Source organism: Zingiber officinale, chromosome 9B (genome assembly GCF_018446385.1).
Source record: "Zingiber officinale cultivar Zhangliang chromosome 9B, Zo_v1.1, whole genome shotgun sequence".
NCBI lineage: Eukaryota > Viridiplantae > Streptophyta > Magnoliopsida > Zingiberales > Zingiberaceae > Zingiber > Zingiber officinale.
This window is the reverse complement of record NC_056003.1, coordinates 297,064-317,524: the sequence shown is the minus strand read 5'-3', so window position 1 is coordinate 317,524 and position 20,461 is coordinate 297,064. Positions and strand designations below refer to the sequence as shown.

At 37.3% G+C, this 20,461-nt stretch overlaps 4 protein-coding genes across 6 annotated transcripts; 2 read left to right on the top strand and 2 right to left on the bottom strand.

The window, feature by feature from the left end:
- Nucleotides 1-299: 299 nt before the first annotated feature.
- On the bottom strand, nt 300-3,562 carry LOC122025082 (probable methyltransferase PMT26). The gene is made up of 8 exons (XM_042583842.1): nt 2,327-3,562; nt 2,091-2,240; nt 1,722-1,992; nt 1,516-1,626; nt 1,243-1,417; nt 884-1,156; nt 600-806; nt 300-534 (listed from the first exon to the last, which is right to left on the bottom strand). The coding sequence occupies exons 1-8, from the start codon at nt 3,560-3,562 to the stop codon at nt 300-302; spliced, it is 2,658 nt and encodes an 885-aa protein (XP_042439776.1).
- Nucleotides 3,563-6,855: 3,293 nt separating this feature from the next.
- LOC122024487 (signal peptidase complex catalytic subunit SEC11A-like) lies at nt 6,856-12,826 on the top strand. Its single transcript, XM_042583126.1, has 8 exons — nt 6,856-7,037; nt 7,222-7,334; nt 9,086-9,157; nt 9,577-9,612; nt 10,980-11,025; nt 11,331-11,418; nt 11,524-11,581; nt 12,592-12,826. The coding sequence occupies exons 1-8, from the start codon at nt 6,959-6,961 to the stop codon at nt 12,640-12,642; spliced, it is 543 nt and encodes a 180-aa protein (XP_042439060.1). The 5' UTR covers nt 6,856-6,958; the 3' UTR covers nt 12,643-12,826.
- A 974-nt stretch (nt 12,827-13,800) lies between these two features.
- LOC122024637 (dynein light chain 1, cytoplasmic-like) lies at nt 13,801-15,861 on the bottom strand. 3 transcript variants are annotated; one of them, XR_006123485.1, is made up of 3 exons: nt 15,733-15,861; nt 15,454-15,560; nt 13,801-14,102 (listed from the first exon to the last, which is right to left on the bottom strand). XR_006123485.1 is itself a non-coding variant. In XM_042583291.1 (2 exons), exons 1-2 carry the CDS (start codon nt 15,815-15,817, stop codon nt 15,459-15,461), a joined length of 261 nt encoding a protein of 86 aa, XP_042439225.1. In that variant the 5' UTR covers nt 15,818-15,852; the 3' UTR covers nt 15,245-15,458. The 3 variants fall into 3 exon arrangements, 1 of the variants encoding a protein (XP_042439225.1); XR_006123484.1 differs by having other exon boundaries at nt 15,659-15,852; XM_042583291.1 differs by lacking the exon at nt 13,801-14,102 and having other exon boundaries at nt 15,245-15,560; nt 15,659-15,852.
- Nucleotides 15,862-16,285: 424 nt separating this feature from the next.
- LOC122025345 (caffeoylshikimate esterase-like) lies at nt 16,286-20,335 on the top strand. The gene is made up of 8 exons (XM_042584151.1): nt 16,286-16,571; nt 16,676-16,769; nt 16,845-16,877; nt 17,756-17,902; nt 18,451-18,581; nt 18,673-18,810; nt 18,916-19,014; nt 19,813-20,335. The coding sequence occupies exons 1-8, from the start codon at nt 16,551-16,553 to the stop codon at nt 20,158-20,160; spliced, it is 1,011 nt and encodes a 336-aa protein (XP_042440085.1). The 5' UTR covers nt 16,286-16,550; the 3' UTR covers nt 20,161-20,335.
- Nucleotides 20,336-20,461: the final 126 nt, after the last annotated feature.

The following is a 20,461-nucleotide window of genomic DNA, read 5'->3' as shown; positions in this document are numbered from 1 at the left end:
TTAAACTTTCAACATTATTTTAAAATGATTAAAATGTTTTCACAGTTTGCTCTTCTAACACAAATGACACCATAATCAGCAGTATGTTTTTTTATCTCAATAATAAAAATTGTCTTTCTGAAAACAAAATTTTAAGAGAATTCGTTTTGTTATATACAACATACAATAATAATAATAATAATAATCAAGTCTTATCCATTAGATGGATAATTATGAGGAGCTCTTTTGCAATCATTCAATTTGATGGACTGATTAGTTAATATAGAGTGTATTTGTTTGTAACCGAGTGTGTATGTTCTCTAAGTGGATGATGCCGAAGTGGTCTCGACTTCTTTAGGCCTCCACATTGTCTTCTGGACGCACAAGATTCCTTCATTGTCCCCACTTAAAGAAGCCATTTTGACTACTTTATAGTTGAGTGATCTGGCCATGCTCTCAACTTCACCAATTACCTCTGCGGTGTCTCTTACAATGAGCTTGCCTTGTGGCCTCAGCATGCGATCCACTTCAGATATAACCGGCAATAACTTGCACCTACACGAGGTAATTAATTAAGAGGAAGGAAATTAAAGAACAAACTTAGCTTCTTAATTAATTACCTCTTCTTCAGTTTGGAGAATAGATGATCCGCATGGAGCAGATCATATGATCTCGGGTAGGTGCTGAAAGATTCACACCAGTCGTGATAAATTCCAATGAGTCCACGCTCGTATATGATCGGAAGAGTGTCCGGTGAATCGATAGAGACGACATTCATGACCCAAGCATTCACCTCTTTTTTTACCTCTCGCAGAGCTGCAGCAAACCTGGCACAAGAATATGTTCATCTCAATTTTCTCTAGTTTCTGAAAGAAATCAAAATCAATTAGTGTATGTATTGTACCCTCCGTATACGGCTCTCATGTCCATGACATTCCTCACGATGGACCAGTCAACGCCCATTCCCTTCAGATACGAGTTCTTTACAACATATTTCCAATGCTCAGTATCTTCTGTGAAATCCTTCGGGGTAGGTTTCCCGTAAACTCCAATCTGCGAGTCATTCAGCCAGTACGGTGCCTTGTCCAATCTCTGTGGCCATGGCTGCGGCCACCGTGGCCCTCGAAGAGCAGGATCTACAGGCAGCTTGTGCATGCATGCTTGCAAGGGAATGTTCCTGGACAGGCCGGCGAAGATCACGTCGAACGAACATTAATTAATTAATTGTTAACTTTGAGCATGATCGAGAAGATGATTGATTACCAGGCTGCATTTGGGTCATCAGAATCTGGACAGAGGGGAGGATTGCTCTGGCTTCTTTTATCGTAGCATTCATTGTTCATAGGCTTTCTATATATCGCCATACCGACTTGGTTGATTTTATCCATGGTCTTGTTAATCATATCCCAACACATGCCCTTTGTCAATTCTGTCATGGCTGCAGCAATAGAATTGTTCATAAGCACATTAAAGCAAATCAAATCAATTATATTAGTGTTCAAGAATTGTTTTTAGGAATGGCAAGAGAAAATTTACCTTCCCAGATCTCAACATCTTCAGGAAGATCTTGATAAACTGGCGTAGCAGACCAAACAAAGTAGCCACCAGGGCGCAATAACCGGTTTAACTCCAATAAAAGCTTCCCGCCTGCAATTGTTTTCGACCAGATATATGAACTGAAAGTAAGCACTTCCATGATGCCTCGAAAGCCTAAGGATGGATATTTGAATTCAAACAACTACCTTCTATTTCCCAAGGAACCCTGCAGCGAGCGCAATGAACAACGTCGAAGACCATTCCCGGGAAGGAGAGTCTTTTGGTGCCCATGACAGATGATATAGCTGGGATTCCTCTTTCAAGAGCAAACTGCACTTGAGCTTCATGCTCATCTTTGGGGGCAAGTGACATGGTAAGCACATCTCTGTCGAACAGAAACCCCCCGAAGCTAGCCACTCCGCAACCAACATCCAATGCCACCCGACTATGCTTTCCCCAAGCTATGCCAGGTACAGACTATAAAAAAACAAGCATGCATATATAATCATGTGGATATTGAAATAATTTTATGCACTGAAAAATACATGTGAATGCTGAAATATTGTGCGTAATACCTTCTGAATGAAATCAATATAGTGCAATGCTCCGTTTATGAACTGTGTTCCTCCGCCAGGAAAAGTTAGATATTCTCCTGACACTTTAATCCAATTTTGATGGCCCTTTACTTCTGCTAGTGAGGTATGAGGAACGTTGTGGTACCATATCTGCAGAAATATTACGACTGTGAAAATAAATGGTGATACAAATAAGCACAACTGCACAAGCTAGTAAAACACAAATACGTAGGTACCTTGTTCCTGCTATGTGGCCATTGAATTGATTGTTTGTATCCTTCCGGAAGAGGAACAAGGCACGTCGGAGGATCCCCAGGGCAATGCCTTTCTCGATGCTCATAGTGTTTGGTGGTTTTGAGACTCTTAATGGCTTCCTCATTGTCAAGGCAAGGAATGTAGTCAGTTCCAGCAGTAACATTACAGAGTTTCCAGCTGTACATGGTCTTGCCTTCTTTCGAAGCTTCTTGCGTTTGTTTCTCATTCTTTGACTCTGCTGCTTGTGTAGACCAAGCCCCATTTTGGCTGTTGCTCTCATTTAGAAGCTCCGACTGAGCTCCGTTAGGTAGCAACACCTCATCAGAAAGGTCACCTTTGCTTTGCTGTTCTGAGGAGGCCTCATCGGACTCTTGTCCACCTTTATTTTGGTCATCTCCTTTGCTTTCATCTGAAATCTGATCATCCGAACTACTACTTTTCCCATTTCTTGACACCTGAGTAAACTTCTGGTCGGCATTCTTTTCCTCCTTACTCTCGCCAGCCCCGTCATTGCTTTTCACCTCTCCATTGCTTGCAAAATCTGAACTATTCTCTGAGTTTCTATCTTGGTCCATGGGATCCTGTTCTGCAATTTTTCCCTGTTCACTCACCGTGGTCGATTGAAAACTCTGTTCCTTGCTCTCGCTTTCTTTAACCATTTCTCCACCCTCCGTTTTTCCATTCTCATCACTGTACGTCTGCTGGGCTGCGTTCTTCTCACGATCACTACCTGTAGCTTCCTGCGCAGCCTCTTCTGCGTTCACGTCTCCTTCTTTAATGGTTTCTCCACCCTCCGATGTCTGGTTTGAATCTCCATCCTTCTTGCCCTCATTATCCTTGTCGAAATCATCATTCTTAGTTGTTTCCTCTGGGTTTTCGTCCGCCTTGTCAATCATATTCTGCTCCTCCGATGACTCAGATTTTGGTTCAACCGTCAAATCCTTCATGTTAGCGTCAGCATCTCTTCTCGCTGCTTCATCAGGAACATCTCCTGAACTGTCTTGGTATGTCTTAGGATCAGTATCGGTAACCAGTTGCTTCATCTCTAATTTGTCTTCCAAGGACTCATCGACGGGGACTATAGTCGTTGAAGACATCATCCAAACACCGATCAAGCAAAGAGCAATGAAAAAGACAGGGGCCATTGTCGACCAATGCGATAACCATGATGACGATGGCCTCCTAGAATCCATTAAGGGGTTCTTCCCGAATGCCATAGTTGCTCGCACACAAATAATGCTCAAGCAACGTATCCGAAAAACTAAAGGGGAAAAATGGATATTGGAAACCAATAAATTACCTAAACATATATCAATGGCCAGAGGATAAATGATGGAGCATGATTCTCGCCTCCAATGTCTTCATGGAAGTATGAAACATTAGATAAACTAGTCTGAGGAGGAAATGGAAGAAGGCGAGGAAAGATTATATACAGAAAAGAGAAAAGGGAGAGGAGTTAGGATGCCAAAAATCACTCCTTTCCTCTCGTGGCCGATCAAATTTGGAATTTTGATGGCGGACGGAAGTGGAAGAGAGAAGGAGAGAGGAGCGAGAAGGGAGTCCGGCCACAGGAAGGCGAGTGGCATCGCCTCGGCGACACATACGACGCCCATCGCCCGCTCCATTTGCAAAGAGGAAAAAACATTTAAACCAAATATTAGAATATTTTTTTATTTGTGTAAGGGAAATAATTTAATGTATTTGATGGTATCCGGGTTATTTACCCAGCACCGGAGTTGAGTAACCGGTGTAACCAGAATAGGAAAGATAGTACAAAGATAAATCAGTATAAATCCTCTTAAATTGAGTATATTAACTTAGAATCTAGTATATTTTTTATCAAATTGAGTACGATTCTAAACCCTAAACCCTAAACCCTAAATCTAAACCCTAAACCCTAAACCCTAACCCTAAACCCTAAACCCTAAACCCTAAAAAATAAGAGGAACAATTTTGATAGAAAATATACTCGATTTTTAATATAAAGTACTGACTTTAAGAAAAATTATACTCATTTTTGGACTTTTTGTACTCAATTTTGAAATTTTTGTACTAAAAAATCTGAGGGACAATTTAGGTATCAATATTTGCATGAGGGAGTTGAAACAAGTAATACTTTGCATACAGGGAGTGGAAATAAAGTTTTTTGGACATGAGGATTGCATGCAAAGTTAATATTATGATTGGAGATTTTTCTCTAATTTACCGATAATTTAATGTATTTGATGGTACCCGGGTTATTTACCCAGCATCGGAGTTGAGTAACCGGTGCAACCAAAGTGGGAAGAATAGTACAAAGATAGGGAAAATAATTGTTGTGTGGTCTGATTAATACATCAATTTCAAAATTTTAAAAAAAATAGCTTTAAAATTTAACTTCTGCTCTTGAAATACAAAGTTTAAATCTTACATCGATTAAAATTTTTTATTCAGTTTTTTATTTTATAAATCTCTTTAAAAATTTTGTATTAGAGATGCGCTCAGTATCAGTGGCTAGATTCCCAGGTTCATTGGGTACCCAACCTAGGTGCTCGATTTCAGGTTACATAGACCACGTAACCTTGGTGCCTAGATTTTCGGTTCCACCGAGCATCTAGTTTTGATGCTCAATTTCAGGATTCACCTAGCATCCCGCATGCTCGGATTATAGGTTTCCTTGAACTTCCATTGTTAATGCTCAAATGTCAGCTTCCCTTGAGTACAAGACTTTGAATTATCTGTCGAGAGGTACGTTGCACATTCTAAATTAGGGATGTTAACGAAGTGTGGAGAGATACGTGGCACATTCTAAATTAGGGATGCTAACAAAGTGTGTTTGAACCGAATTTATCTCAGAACATGTCAAGAAAAAATAGGTCCGAATCTAGATTCGTTAGTCTAATTTTTCAACCTACCCACCCGACCCTCACAAAATCTGATGGGTCCATAACGGATGAGACCCGCAAAACCGTTAAGTTTAAAAAAATACAATTCAATAATAAATTATATATATATACTGGGTGGGTTCAGAATTGATTCATTGAAACTTATAACCTACTCTGAATCTATTTCTAAACTCGGTCAACGAGTTTAGACTCACCCTATAATCCGTTTGATCATGTTTAAATCCGTTCAGAACGGGACGAGTTTAAAATCGGGCCGGATTGAAATCCACCCTATTATCATCCCTAATCTAAATGGAGGGATTAGAGCCGGCCTAGGAGCTGTCAAGGTAGGGTCAGTGCTGGTCCCACCTCTGGCGGTTTTTTTTTTTTTTTTTTTTTTTTTAAATATATATATATATATATATATATATAGTAAAAACTAATAAAATATATTCATTAGGAAAAAAAAAATTAGAGTTGTAATTATAAATTTTGAAATATTATGGATTTTTTTTTTCAAGGTGCCCCTTAAAAATAGAAAAATTCGTACGAGAGTGGATGAATCATTTCCTATTTCTATTTCTCTAAACTAATCTTTTAGAATCCATTTTTATTCATCCTCAGATTCTTCGCCCACATCGATAGTCATCATCTAACGTCACCATTGTCACATTGTCGTGTAGCTGCCCTCGTCCATCGATACTATACAATAATACACATATAAACTAATATTTTTACTTGAATTAAAGAATTTTTTTTATACAGATCTTTTAAAGTCTAGCACCGGTCCTAGGAGGGATATATAAGACATGGCGAATGATGAATGAAGGGATAGCTAATAGTTATCTGCTATGATTCTTTCACTGACTTGTACGAGGAGAACAAAGAAGTATCTGACATTAGCTCTTCTAACAACTATATGTACAAGTATGATGGTTTCCTTCATACATTTTACAACTGTTTTTTTCATTAAACTCTCTTCTCCACCTGTCACTAGTTCCATATCCCTACAAACCTCAACTCTCTTTTATAAGTCAACTAACCTTTATTCTGTGTTACCTTTTACATCGCATCTCACGAGTTTAGAGGACTATCCAACTTTTTGAAGAGGAGGAATTCGAGTAACCAGAAAAAGATTCCATCGCTATTGTTAACATACTTTTTAAGGCCTTGCTATATTTTATTTTACTGGAAAAGTAAAAAAAACAAAAAATAAATAAAACGGTAAAAATAAAAAGGAGTGTACCAAAAATATCAAATGTGAGTTTGTTTTAAAAATAAATAAATAAATAAATTGATATTCTATCAATATTCTGAAAATAATTTTGATCTAGTGATATTGTAGCTATTACGTATATCAAGTAGTTGTTAGTAGCTTGATCCGATAATCTTTATTTGAAATATAATAGATATTATAAAATCTTTTTTATTTATTGAAATATTATTTTAGTTATGCCTCTTTAATAAATAAAATCACAGCAAAATTTTACCATAAAATTTTTATAATTTTTAATGTTACGATGCTCGCCCTGAAAAGAATAGTGGAAGAAGCCAATTGGAGGCCAGATATATAAAAAATGGATCAGGATATGGACGTGGGCCTACTGCAGGCTCCAGCTTTCCACCTATTCGGCAAGGAGAGTTAAATAAATACCGGAAGAGGCGAATTGGGGTTGACGGATTGACGCCGCAGACAAAGGGAGAGAGCGCGCAGGAGCAGCGATCGAACGAGAGAGAGAGAGAGAAGAAATGGGTTGGATTGCAGACAGCGTGGAATCCATCAGATCTTTGCAGATCAGGCAGGTCCTCAACCAGATCGTGAGCCTTGGTACGTTCGCCTTCTCTCTCTCTCCCTACTTCCTTTGTTTTCCTCGAGATGACGCCGTTTACTAGGGTTTCGCACTTTCTTCGATTTTTGCCCTTCGGAATTTGAAGTGTGGAAGTTTTGCGCCGGCTTGAAATTGATTCGCCTCTCGATCGATAATGCGTCGTTATATGGTTGTTTGTTCCAGGTATGATTGTGACGTCGGCCCTCATCATATGGAAAGGACTGATGTGTGTCACCGGAAGTGAATCGCCCGTTGTGGTCGTTCTCTCCGGAAGCATGGAACCTGGATTCAAGAGGGTGAGTCCCTTTGCTTATTCTATCAATTTTATTTTTCAATCGTTTTTTCTTCTTTTCCATGTAACAGTTGTAAGCTCTTGATGCGGAACGGTTATTAGAGGATTTCCAATTAATCTCTTTGTTTATTTGTTTTGTTCCATTTTACATGAGTATTCCATCACCATCAATGCATAGTGGTGACTGTGATACTATAACTAAAATAGTTTATATAGCTCCAGAAATAAAACACAAAAAAGGCTATGAAATCATCTTTGATGTTGAATTAGGCGGCAGAAAGTAGAAAACAGAAGCAACAGATGTAATTCTGTTCTTATTTTGTGAAAGAGAGAACAATAACTATAGATGCATTGCCATAAATTGCTATGAAGTTGGGCTTTTGTATAACTATACAATGTGGATATGGATCTAGGTACTCAACATGTTATTTTCTCAAAATTTTCACATGTTCGACAGGGGTAATAGGTAGGGTTGTAAATGAACCAAGTGTTCATGAACAAGTTTGATGTTCGGCTTGGTAAGAGCTTGTTTATGTTCGTTCAATATACATAAGATTAATTAAACAAACAAGCTTGAACATCTCGTTAAGCTAAACAAACAAGCTTGAACACATATATGTTCAGCTCGTTAACGTTCGTGAACAATGTTCACGAACCATATGCATTAATAAAATTCTTTTCAATATGCTAAATAAACAATAAAATAAAATAAAATAAATAAATAAATTTAAATTATCAAGCTCACTAATCAATCAAACAACTAAAAATTTCAAATAATCAAACAAGCTTGAATTGAGAGCTTGATAACATCTAAATGAACCAAGCTTGAACCAAGCTCAAACCAAGCTTCAAATAAGCTCAAGCTCATAAAAAATAAACCAAGCCAAGCTTGAACACTCATTTCAAAAGCTTGGTTCATTTTAAGCTCGGCTCGGCTTGGTTACCTTATCAAACAAGCTTGAACAACCCAAAGCTCGGTTCGGCTCTGCTCGGCTCGGCTCGGCTCTGCTTGTTTACGACCCTAGTAACAGGGGTGTCCTACACAGAATGTCCAAGGTAGGCCGACTGGTAGATGAAGAGGCCTAGTGCTAGAGATAACTACTTAAGGTCTATAGTTAAATAAGTCATACAATCTTGGCCCTTGATCTTCATCACAACAGTCAGCAATGGTAGTCCCGACTACACAGGCTCAACTACACCGATCTTATTTCTCATTGAACTCCATGCAATTGGATGCTGTAGTATAGAAATCTTTTAAATCAGTATTAATTACACTAATGGATTTTTTTTGTATTTTTATCTACCCCTTGCACCTTCAACACTAATTACGGCTTTGATTTTCACTTGATCCCTATTGGTTTCCACTGTCCAATTTGGTGTCCCACATTCTAGCCATATGACTACTCATAAAAAGAAAATTGCTTAACCCAAGATGCTTTCTTCTGATCCATCTCAGTCAACCATTTTGTTAACCTCACAAAGTAGGCATGTGACTGCTATTAAAAGGAAAAAAGATCCTAATGGAAAAATAAGCTGAGTATGAGATTAAATAAATAAGCCAAAAGTAAATAGTATTAGCTTTGAGATGCTCATGCATTAGCATTTATTGTTTCCTTTATGAGCCGACCAGCTCAATTCAAAAAATCCCGTCTGTGTTGAATTTAATTTATTTCATTTGTTTGCTGGCATCTCTGTGCACATGTATACTTTTTGAACTTTCATAGGTTCATTATGTTATTTCGTTTATTGTGGCAGGGTGACATTCTATTCCTCCACATGAGTAAGGATCCCATTCGAACTGGGGAAATTGTTGTATTCAATGTTGATGTAAGTGCTTCAATTGTGAATGTTGACCGCTATCTTTCTGTGTTCATTCATGCTAATTCTTGATATATGATATGCTGTAAAAGTAGGAACATGCGCATTGACTTAGATATAGGTAATCAAAACAAATCCTTGATAGAATTTCTGTTCTGTTGTGAAGATACAAGTTGGCTTCTTGATATGTAGCATTCTGCATATATATTTGTAACTTTTTTCACTTTTTTTTTAATATCCTAAATTATTGCAACTAACTAAATGTGTTTCAGAAGATTGTTTCTGCCCCATAACATGTTCTAATTCTTAGTTGGCTTAATTTGTCATTAGTTATAGTATTCGTGCCTCTAATTTTCAACCTCCATTTATGTTTGTTAATTTTGCTTACTGGGATTTGTGAATGTATCAATGTTATATATGCTTTTCAGGGTCGGGAAATTCCAATTGTTCATCGTGTAATTAAGGTTAGCTTTGTTTCTATCTATGTTTCATGTTTTTTTTTTGCCTTCTATTTGTCATGTTAATATTGAGTTCTGGAAAATGCATTTGATTCCTCAATTTGGTAAGGATGGAATTGTAGCTATTTATCTTGTCAGCTATGTGTGTGACATTATTTATATTTTGAATATTTCCTTAATTGTTATATTTTCAACATTTTTACTATTTGTTGTTTTTTTATGTTTGATCATGGAATTTATTTGAGTAATATATTGAAGCTGACATGTAGCAACTATTTTTCCAATTCAGCAACTACGATCTTAAGTATAAAGGTATAAATTGGGTTTTGTGAAAATGATGTATCAATAAAATTTAGCATGATGTTGGAATTTGAATCCTGCCAGTAACTGGGAAAATGTTTAATTATGAAGTATCCTACATGTTCCAGATTTTGAGAAATGTTTCATAGCTTTTAAAGTTGAAACATCAATCCTCCCATATTGTATTCTTTAATATATTTATCCTCTTACTTACGCTGAATCCCATATCAATTGCATGACATAACTTTCCAAGTAATATAACTCCATGGCATATGCTATGTCGTCAGAACTTTGGATTCTCCCCCTATTTATCTTATGTCATCCTTTGTTTTTTGTTTTTAAATCTTGATGTTTTAGCATGCAATTATGATTCATATTTCGTTATTTGTGTCGCTATGGCACGTGCATTTTACATCAAAGAAATTGAAAGTTTATATTTGTTATGAATTCAAGTAGCATAGCATACATTTGTTATCAAAATTTCATGTAGTTCCGTTATTTGAAAATATATTGTCATTTTAATAAATAATCGATATCAACATAGCCCGAACAAACTATAAGTTCTTTCACATTTTTGTATATGGGAGGTATATTAATAATAAAATCTATATATGGGTATCAAACCTTTATGTAATAGCTTAAACATTTAATATAAATGGCCATAAAGTTTAATTAATCAATCAGATGAAATATAGGGGGTGGATATAGTTACTGTGAGAAGAAAGGAGAAGAATGGATAGAAAGACACCTGTTGTAGGCTAAGATTTGCCTGTGCTCCATTTTAGTGCTAGTTATTGCTGATCCAATCGCGTTAATGGTGGATCAAATCCAATCTGACCAAACAATTCAGAATCCATTTGTATCTGTTATTGCATTTATTTAACAAATCATGGTCAAGAAATTCGTTGCCTGTCAGCATGGTTGCAAGACAACCTGTCTAGTGAAATATTTAATATCATCCTGAAGTTTTCATGTGCTTAAACCCTTGTTATTACTTTCTTCAGTAGTGGTATGGATCATTCTTGATGTACAAATTACTGAATCTTTTGATCTTTTGTTTTGCCCATATTCAGGTTCATGAGAGACAGGACAGTGAAGAAATTGAGATTCTGACAAAAGGTATCAACTCTTCAAATTTAATAGCAGTGAATAATTTAAATCTACAAGTTGGTAGGACACCCTTGTTCACCTTTTCTTATATTTGAAGTAGGAAAGTGGATTTAGTCTTCCAGTTTCAACTGCCTGTTACTTGAGCTAAACATATTATTTTGCATCCTCTTTTTTTTTTTTAATTTGATTTTTTAAAGACCTGTCGACTCCAAGAAGCAACAATTTAAGATACATGCATAGTATTTGAACTGGACCTTGTTTGTTTTCTTCACTTCTACTTCTCGTAATTCAACAAATCTTGTTCCAACTTTCAGGAGATAATAACTTTGGTGATGATAGACTGCTCTATGCTCATGGACAGCTCTGGCTTCAGAAACATCACATCATGGGTCGAGCTGTAGGGTAAGACTTATTTACTAGGGTTTCTTGTCACAATTGTGATACATCTACCCTTGCAACATTTTACTTGCTGGTAAGTATGCTCATTGATTTTCCCATTCTTGACAGGTTTTTACCTTATGTTGGTTGGGTGACAATCATCATGACTGAAAAACCAATAATTAAGGTACAAATTTTAGTGGATAACTTATTGTTTATTTACAGTATTTTGAAACCCCTGCACTTACGGTGGATCTCAAGATGACCAATGTTATTAGCATGTTGGCTTCATCCTTAGTATACATTTTGCATTTCCAATTAATCATCCTCAAATCGTCTTCATGGATCTTATCCCTCCATTTACTATGTTCAAAGCTATCTCACTAGTAATGTTTAAATGAATTAAATTATTTTTCATTAAGTATTATTATTTTTGGTCTTATTTTGCATCTAACATTTTCTGCTCCAATCAATCCAACTCTTCTATTCTGTTTGAGTTTCATTGCAAAATTCTAGCTCATGTCCTCTCAGGGGATGCTCTAGTAATATTTAAATGAATCAGATTACTTTATTGACTATTATTTCCTTTTTTGTTTTCCCACTTTTTTACTTTTCCACTTTTTGCTCCAATCAATCCAACTCTCTATTCTGTTGGGAGTTTTATTGGAAATTCTAGCTCTTGTGATCTCAGGGGATACTCTAGTAATATTCAAATAAATTAAAGTATTTTTTTTTTATCTTAACTCTTATTTTCTTTGCTTCTTACACCTTTTGCGCCGACCAATCCAACTCTTCTATTCTGTTTGTGAGTATTATTGCAAATTGTAGCTCACTCTCAGGGGGTTCTTGGGGAAGGCCCCTTCACCTATGATCTGATGAAGGATGGCTTCATCATATGACACTTAAGTATCCTTGTAAGTGCATCATTTAGCAAATGTAAGCTCACAAATTTGTAAGCAGACTAGTTTTGTAGGGATAAATACATCAGTTTTACACTGTCCAAGAATGATATAAAAATATGGGTATTTGATTAACTCGTAGGCGCACCGGTTTAGTCTAGTATACTTAGATGTATTAATTTTAATGTGAAAAAAAATTAAAATAATTTACTTTAAAATTGATGCGGGACTAGTGTAAAAGAAAACAAAATGCTGGTTCGTGGTACCTGAATTGTTTTCTTCCTGTGGCTTCATGCAGTACTTGCTGATTGGGGCACTGGGATTGCTGGTTATAACCTCCAAGGAGTAGTAGCAAACAGTTGGAGATACAATCTTTGTTCATTGTCTGCTTCTGAAAATATTTTACATGAGATTCGTAGAAGGCAGGCTATTGACATGTTCCATGTGTCAAAAAAATGTTGGCGATTTACCTTTTGTTATTTTCCAAATGAAATACGACTAGTGTTTAAAACATGAGGAAATTTTACTTGGCCTGTCAAAGCTCATCAGAATTTTCATTTCCTCCTATCTTTGTGAAGTAGCCTTTTCTGCGAATCCCTTTGGTTTTACAGTAGTAGTTAGGCATTGGTGAAATGAAATGCATTAGAGAACTTCTGGAGATGAATGGATATTTTTATTAGAAGAGGTGCAGCGCATAATGACATTTTCTCATATCGTATGATTTTTCTACGTAAATTAGGGTGCTAAATGTTTTTTATGTAAATATTCTATGTCGATCAGAGATAATCTGCTGGTCGACATGAGGCATTTTTGGATTTCACACAATTTGTTCCTTCAGTCACAAAATAGCGTATGCATCATTAGCTAATATAATGAGATTGTTTAGTGTATTCAGTTACGAATCCAACAACTTTAGCAGTCAAAAAGCTCCAACTAACTCTAGCTTTCAGTCCCGATATTTCCTGTTCAACGGCTAATGCATTGGCTTGACGGGTACCCTTCTGTGAGAGAGATCATGAAGGACATCCTCCCTGTTCGAGCACAAAGAACTAACCGAAGATGGTAGCAAAGGTGATTATACTAATGAGAGTCTCTCACGGCCCATTTCTAGATCATGAAGGACATCCTACCTGTTCGAGCACAAAGAACTAACTGAAGATGGTAGCAAAGGTGGATTATACTAATGAGCATCCCTCACAGTTCATTTCTACCTTCCAGCTGATCCAGCCCGTGGGGTGGATGATAGCAAAGGTGATTATACTGATGAGCGTCCCTTGGGATCAAGTTCTTAGATTAAATTACGTGAAATGAGATAAATCATAAATGAGTTTATAGTCAACTGCTAAATTGGTAAGATGGTGAGATTAATTTTTTTTTGGTAAGAGAATGAGATTAATTTTTTTTTCTTGAGAACATATATTCATCAGAAATTGATCTTCTATTCTATTATAATAAATTTATTATTATCTAGTTAATTAGGCTTCTTGCGATGATAAAAACAAACTGAAGATGAAACTTGGCGGCAAGGTTACCAATGATTTTACAAGTGACAATCAGCTGCCTGAAATCAACATCATTGTCAAACAAACAACTCAGCTCATCAGTTCTCTGACAAATCATAAAAGCACCGGACCACGACTCTGCCTATTTCCTTGGTAGCGATTTGACTATTTATGGTTAGGTCAGATTTGAACCAAATCCCAACACAACTCAGCCCATGAACAGTCCTAAATATGATGCATACAAACGGATAGCAGGACCTGATATGCAGAGCAGCTTGCTGAGGCATGCAGGGTCAGCATGTATGTGCTGAGTTGAACAAAAACAAGTGTATGTCAATCAAATAGAACAATCATACATTATTATGTATTAACATGAATCAAACATAAGCTTTTTCTAGTATAGAAAATGGATAATGATTATGTTCTAAAAATCCAGCTTAACCGAAATTTCAAATGATCAATTAGCATTAAGTGAAGAACTACATAGAGAAATAGTCAATAGAAAGATCAAGGGTGAAATACAGCATCAAATTACAGGCACTCACTTTTATCCAGATTTGAATAACAAGACAGCTACCTTATCCACATAGAAATAAATGAAATGGTTGGTCTCGTGTGTGACATAGGATGCTGCACATCCACAAGTAAAGTTAATCTGGCAATGTAACCTCTAATTGGTTGGCAATAGAATATATGAAATAACTAATTATGGGGAAAAAATTATCAGAGTTGATGTCTGAATATATACATATGTTACTGTGGTTTTCTGCAAGCTCTTCTTAGACTTGTGTGATGAAAATTTTCTTGCATTGTTCATTAGGAAAATCTTCATTGATTAAGAAAATCAAGCGATACAACCAAAGAAAAAGATTTTGAATGCTTACATAAATATCATGCTTGCGAGAGTGAAGAGATTCTTCATGTATTTAGCGCAAAAGTCTCAAGCGTATAAGGAATTTTATCATAAAAATTTCAACAAATAAATTGAAATGGACTATGACAAGAAACAATATTAGAAAAGGTCCAATGATTCAGTCTGTCTCTTGAGATGAAAGAGATCATTTCGTAGGTCTTCTCATAACCTGTTTGATCCACATATATGTTACTACAATCTCTTTGTTATACTTTTCTTTGTAAGAACAGGATGTGCAATCTAACGACCAACACTGTTCAACAGCTTCACTTGTTCACGTCATCAATAAGATGTTTGCATTCATATGAGAAGTGAAAAAGAACATATGCCAAACAAAGTAACACACAAGACGTGAAACGAGCATCAATTAGAAGCAAGATATGAATAGAATTAGTGCTCCTTCCCAAGTATGAATCACTCCACTGTTCAATTTGATACAAATCTTAAAAGGTGGGCATTATCTGCTTATTCACAAGCTTTTTCAAGTCCAGATATCATCATAATGCTTCAGCTACCACGACTATAACACATAGAGATAAACTTAACCAGCATTAATTCCTGATTCCTGAAACATTTACAAGCCGAGCTCTAGATCACTTCTTAGCATGAAACCTTATTTAACTCGACCATACAATTAATTCCCAATCCCAATTTCTATGAAGTCATATCTATTCTGGCAAAAGGAGAAAGAAATTCAAAGAGTATAAAAGCCGAATAAACTGATCGAAAAGAAAAAGCCGAGTACCGAAGTCACGACCAACAATGCAGTGTCAAACTTTGCCCGTGCTTCTTATCAAATTCCTTCTTGATGAACTCGGCTACTTCCTTTGCCACTGTGTGCTTCTCAAATCCCTATTTCCACAAACAAAAGAAGAAGCCAAAATCAGGGAAGAGGGAGCGGAAAAGATATCGAGGAAGTCAAAGAAAAAGGAAAATTTTCGAGTAATAACGTCGCCGACTCGAGACCAACGAAAAATAAGGCACGAGATCGGGGGAGGAATGGCGTCGCCGCGCATCTTCTCACCCACGTCGATCCGCTTGACGACGATCCCGGGAGTCGGCGTCGCCTGCGCCGCGCCACCGAAACTGCCCTTGCTCTGCTCTGCCATTTCCTCGATCGCTCCTCCTCTACTTCTCCGACGGACGGCTGGATGACGGTGTAGAATTTAACAGTTGAAAAAAGCGAAAGGTGCTCATTAATTTTATTTTATTTAGAAATTTTAATTAATTATATAGATTTTGATTTATTTTTTTCACATAATATTTAATTTCAATTTTAGTGCGATTTAATTCTTCGATTCGGAATTCCAAATTTCCACCTACCTTCTGACACGCATCATGATGCAATCAATTAAGAAGACGTGAAGAAAAGCCGAGAGCATAAAGTACCTCCAAATAATTAATTAATTCTCTAGTAGCTCAACCTACGGATGCGACCGCCGCTACCTCTGTTAGTTGCCCTCATAAATATATATATTATTATTTATAAATGCCAATAAATATTTAAATATTAATATATTTTGCTAGCCATCAAGTCATCTTGCGATTCAAGAACCAGGCATGGATCAGCCAGCCGTTAGCTAGCGAAGGAAAGAAATTCAAGGACGTGGCGTCTGGATGCACACGGCACGTTCATTTCCGTTTCGACTGACAATCCGCGATATTTATTTCCACCTCCATTTCTGGTCCATCGCGCGCACTCTCTCTCTCTCTCCCCCCATTCCTCATCCGGTTCTGCGTTCTCTCCCCAATCTCTTCCTCCGCCTCCAGCTCTAGGTCTTTCCAGATCGGCATGGCTACGATCTGATACCTGAGACGGAGGTGGAGTGGTCGACAATCGACATGGAGGTGGAATACCAAGAGGTAATCGATCGATCGATCGAGTTATTTCGTATTTATGTGATTTCTGCTTTTGTGATTTCTCTCATGTCATGTCATGTCATACCATGATGATCGATGGTTGACAGGAGTACATCCAGAACTCAAGAGGCTTGCGGCTATTCACATGCAGATGGCTTCCGCTCTCTTCCTCGCCAAAAGCCCTCGTCTTCCTCTGTCATGGTTCTCGTCGGATTAGTCTTCTTTCTCATCGCGATGTATGTGTTTTTTTAATTTCCTCATTTTGATTTGTTGCAGGATATGGCGTGGAATGCAGCGGGTTCATGAAAGGTGCGCTCAATCTCTTTGATCCGAGAAAAGTTTCTTGTGCACTATATTTTTCCCTTTCTCTTGTCCCTATGACTGTTACAGCTGCCTTTTACTGAAGAATGTTGATTTCTATGCCAGCCATAGCTTTATAAATGCTAATGGCATTATTATGATCTTCGGTCTGAAATAATCTTACAGTTTCATGTAAGAATCAGGCGTGTTTTTTAAAATTGTCCTTTCTCGGATAAGATTTGGTGGATTAGGTGAGCTAATTAAGATTGGTCATCGTATGATCAGTATGTCCCTATCTTTAACTCTTGGGTATTTTGTGGTGAACAAAGGAATTGCGGGTACGTCTCGACATCTCCCAACGCATTCAATGTAACCACGCAATAAAATAATAGACACTGAGGTTTATCACATGCTCATGTACGACAACTTCGACTCGTTTCCTCTGTTGTCCCGTTTGCAACCATTGGATTGGTGTTTCGTAGTCATGTTCCGTGCTCGGGCAACTTCAAATGGTTTGGTTTCTTGGGCCCATGGAGTAATGGTGGTAATCATTCTAGCTCTCTAGGTTTTGATACATATATAGGCCCACCTAGGTGACATATTTGGTTGGTTGTTGAATCTATGCATCTATTTCATAAATGAAATAGAAATTCTATGAAGGTTTCTGCAATTCTACACAAAGACTAAATTGGTGGTTCCCTAAGGAGGACCTAAATTTCCATTGGTAAAGACCAAATGTATTGATACAATCCACACTTTGAACAACCAATATTTAATCTTTCTTTATTTCAATGAATATATCATTAGCTTTCATAAAAAGAAATTTTATGGTGTTGAATTATGCATATTAGACTGGCTGTAATGAGTTTGATGCTTTGGTCGCTTAGGGTGCGGAATTAGGCTTGCGACTGCCGGATTTGGCGTGTTTGGCATCGACTATGAGGGACATGGGAAGTCGATGGGTTCAAGAGCCTACATTAAAAAGTTCCAACATATCATTGAAGATTCCTATCAGTTTTTCAAATCCGTCGCAGGTACAATCTGATTTTTTTTTTTCCGCTTCCTTTCCAAGATATTGTGTGGTGCATTTAAACTAAATTTGGCATTGAAGAAGGTAGGTACTTGTATAATAGAACAGAATCCTATGGAGGGGCCCTTTATAAGATTGTGTCGAGAACTCTTTTTAATCTCTGTCAATTAATGGTGGTAAATCTTTGACATTTACGTTGGACGTAATGTAAAAGACTACGAGTTGGGGAAAGGGGTAAATTTGTTTGAATTGTTCTTCTGGAGGGGTAAAAGTAGCTAAACTTTTTATAGAGGTTTGATAAACTTTTATGTTGTTGTAAATGAAGACAAATAATTTAGATGGGATCCCTCCTGTGCCTGTCATTTCCCCCGTAGACTGTTGCTTCCATTGACTATTGAATACTGTCCTTTATTAATCAACCACATTAACAGTCGGGTTTAAATACTATAACCTACTCAAACGAAGATCCTCTACAGGAAATCTATTCCACATTGTGAGGTTCTCCTTCTGCTCAGTTTAATGGATTTTGCTCAAGCAATTGTTTCCTTTCAGGAACAGAGGAATACCGAGACAGGTGCAGATTTTTATACGGGGAGTCAATGGGCGGTGCGGTGGCCCTCCTATTTCACCGAAGGGACCCAACATTTTGGGACGGGGCAGTCCTCGTTGCACCTATGTGTAAGGTGATCGATCGATTTGATGGTAATGTTTTACATTTTCAATAGTCTATCCACAAATATTTGATTTTTTTTTTCATGTTTGATGATGAATTAGATATCTGAGAAGGTGAAGCCGCATCCAGTGGTAGTGAATCTCTTGACTCGTGTGGAGGAGATCATACCTAAATGGAAGATAGTTCCTTCAAAAGATGTCATCGATTCCGCCTTCAAAGATCCCATCAAGCGTGAACAGGTTGTCAATTGGAATTGAGGAATCTACAAATATATGTCAATTTTCAAACTTCGAATTAATAGTTTTTCATGATCTATTTCGAATAATTCGTGTGAATGTGGTCAGATTAGGAGCAATAAATTGATCTACCAGGACAAGCCTCGCTTGAAGACCGCTCTGGAACTTCTTAGGACTAGCATGGAACTTGAGAACAACTTATCCACGGTATTTATTACTGAAATTCATCTATATATATATATATATATGATTACTTTTACATAGAAGAATGCCTTTCGTGAACAATGTTCACGAACCATATTCATTAATAAAATTCTTTTCATTAAATAAATAATAAAATAAATAAATAAATATAAATTATCGAGTTTAATAATCAACAAACAACTAAAAATTTTAAACAATCAAACAAGTTTGAATTGAGAATTTGATAACATCTAAACGAACTAAGTTTAAGTCAAGCTCAAACCATGCTCAAGCCAAGCTTGAATTGAGAGTTTGATAATATCTAAATGAATCAAGTTCAAGACAAACTTCAAACAAGCTCAAACTCATAAAAATTAAACTAAGTCAAGCTTGAATACTTATTTCAAAAGCTTAATTCATTTTAAACTCGACTCGGCTTGGTTACTTTATCAAACAAGTTTAAACACCCAAAGCTCAGCTCAACTCGACTTGTTTACAACTCTACGGAAGAGAATGAGAATAATATAAGTGAGGAATGGGAATGAAAATGGGCTAAGTAATGGCCCATTCTTATGTTTGGGATTGAATTCATATGATTCATCGTCAATTTCCCCAATTAACCACTAACATTCCATTCTTTCCTAGTTTCTGTTATCATTTCATCCAACCAAGCAACCTATGAATTATTAGGAAATTGTCGTTGATCATACTGAAAGGACGAATTAAACTTATTTCAGATGTTGAAAAAATAAAATAATATTTTTATTAGATTTTGTCAGGGTAAAATGGAAACAGAAAATAATAATCTGGTCATTTGGGCAGGTGAAGTTGCCATTCTTCGTGCTCCACGGCGAAGCCGACACGGTGACGGACCCGGAAGTGAGCCGGGCACTGTACGAGCGCTCCGGAAGCGCAGACAAAACCATCAAGCTGTATCCGGGGATGTGGCATGGGCTGACCGCCGGTGAGCCGGACGACAACGTGGAGGCCGTCTTCGCCGACATCATCGAGTGGCTCGACAGGCGGAGTTTCTGCCGGGCTCACGAGTGGGCGGAGAACGTCAAAGTGGTGGGGTCAGACGGCGGCAGCCCGGTTTCTCCGGCGGCGGCAGGGCGGCGGAGGTTCCTGTGCGGGTTGAAGGGGCGGACGCAGCACCACTCGGCGATGTGAGTGTGTCGCGGGATGATGAAACACGAACAGTGGAGCGGAATATTTCGTTGGAGATGTGTGTGGGTTAATTAATTAGAATAATCCTGCAGTTAATGGCAAAGGCGGGTTGTAGCGAAATTCACATTCAAACATAGGTTTCATATATGATCTATTTCAATAATTTACTTTTGATCCATTCAGACGTTGTTGGAAAACGTACGATCCATTCAGACATTTTGTAACGAGATTAATCCTGTACGACCATGCAAAACACGTAGAACCGAAGCTGAAAACTTTAGCGACTCACTAATGGGATGGTGTC